The sequence below is a fragment of the Carlito syrichta genome, unplaced genomic scaffold (assembly GCF_000164805.1).
Source record: "Carlito syrichta isolate Samal-C Ts95f unplaced genomic scaffold, Tarsius_syrichta-2.0.1 Scaffold309682, whole genome shotgun sequence".
Lineage (NCBI taxonomy): Eukaryota > Metazoa > Chordata > Mammalia > Primates > Tarsiidae > Carlito > Carlito syrichta.
In genome coordinates, this window is record NW_007253778.1 from 239,819 (window position 1) to 241,636 (window position 1,818).

Consider the following 1,818-nt stretch of genomic DNA (forward strand, 5'->3'; position numbering starts at 1 on the left):
TCCTGATCAGACTGTTCCCAGAAGAGCTGCCTCCAAGTGGTCTTCTCGCCGTCTCCTGATTCTCCGGTGCGGGTCCTAACCCACCCTTGGTCAGTGCTGGTCACCGACATGACAGAGTAAGACTAAAAAAAAAATTTTTAAAAAGGAGATAGGAAATTCCATCTGTCTTCTATTTAGTCAGATATTAAAAAGTTTTATAAGGCTGGGTGCGGTGGCTCAAGCCTGTAATCCCAGCACTTTGGGAGACCGAGGCGAGAGGATTTCCTGAGTCTAGGGGTTTGAGATCAGCCTGGGCAACTTGGCGAGACCTTGTTTCTACAATAAATCAAAAAATTAGCCGGGCATAGTAGCACACACCTGTAGTTCCAGCTACTTGGAAAGCCGAGGCGGAAGGATCACCTGGGCCCAGCAGGTCAAGGCAGTGGTGGCCATGAGCATGACACTGCACTCCAGCTTGGATGACAGAATGAGACTCCAACTCAAAAAAAAAAAAGTTTTACAAAAATATAAAACAATGCCAGTCCTACTAAAATTTTTTGTTATTTGTAATATAGTTTTGTTCATAAGCATGTTATCTATGTTTAGTACCTAATGTTTTTATTATATCTTATTTTAAATAAATTAACAGATTAATTTTAAAATTCCTGCTTTAATTACTAACATAATAAATATTGGTAACTATAGCGCACATGAACAAAAACTCTTTAGGACTCTAAATGATTTTTTAAAGTGTAAAGCTATTCTGAGACCAAAAAGTCTGAGATTTCTGGCTTATAGTTTTCTTTTTATCTTCTGTCTTTGTCAACTTGGGTATCAGTGCTTCTCATGGAAAAACTGGGGATTGTGCTATGCTTTGCATACAACTTATAACATGAGCATAATAAACAATACCTTATATTATTCATATACATGAGGATTATGCACATTATATAAATAAAAATAAATAATTATGTCATGCACTTACATATATTAAACATCCATTCCTTAAAGGCCAGAAGATGACTTTTTCAATTTCCTTCATAGTTATTGGTTTTTAGGTATAAAGATTTATCCTTTCCTCAATTTAGATAATTTATAATCTTTTGGAACTAACTTTAGCTGTCAGATTTTCCTACTCATTGCCTTGAGTTGTCCAAAGCATTCCCTGGTAATTAATACCTTCTGTTTTAGGAATATTTTTTACTTTATGTTCCTAATTTTATATATATTTTAAAACCTTTTTAAAAAATTAGACTAGCTAGCATTTTGTCATTTTATAGAGATTTTGTTTTTCTTTTAGAAAACAGCTGTGTGTGTGTGTCGGAATCTTACTCTGTCACCTAGGTGGCACGCTCACAGCCACCGCAGCCTCCAGCTGCTGGGCTCATGTGATCCTTCCACTTCAGCCTTCCAAGTAGTTGGAACTACAGGCATACGCCACCATGCCTGGCTAATTTTTCTTGATTTATTGTAGAGACGAGGTCTCTCCAAGTTGCCCAGGCTGATCTCGAACCCATGGGCTCAGGCAATCCTCTCACCTCGGGCTCCCAAAGTGCTGGGATTTTAAGTGTGAGACACTGCACCCGGCCAGCATTTTTTTGTTTTTTGTTTTTTTATTTTATTTTATTTATTTATTTTTGAGTTGGAGTCTCACTCTGTCACCCAGACTGGAGTGCAGTGGCCGCTCCTGGCCACCGCAGCCTTGACCTGCTGGGCTCCGGCGATCCTTCCACCTCAGCCTTCCAAGTAGCTGGAACTACAGGCGCACGCTACCACGCCTGGCTAATTTTTTGATTTATTGTAGAGATGTGGTCTCGCCAAGTTGCCCAGGCGGGTTTG

At 39.4% G+C, this 1,818-nt stretch overlaps 1 protein-coding gene across 1 annotated transcript in view; it reads left to right on the top strand.

Moving 5' to 3' along the window:
- Window positions 1–1,818, top strand: part of OVCH2 (ovochymase 2) — a 70,823-nt gene that overhangs the window by 28,709 nt on the left and 40,296 nt on the right. Inside the window, exon 16 of the mRNA XM_008067529.2 lies at window positions 11–116. Within this exon, the coding sequence (XP_008065720.2) occupies window positions 11–116 (106 nt within the window). The remainder of the gene's footprint in view (window positions 1–10; window positions 117–1,818) is intronic.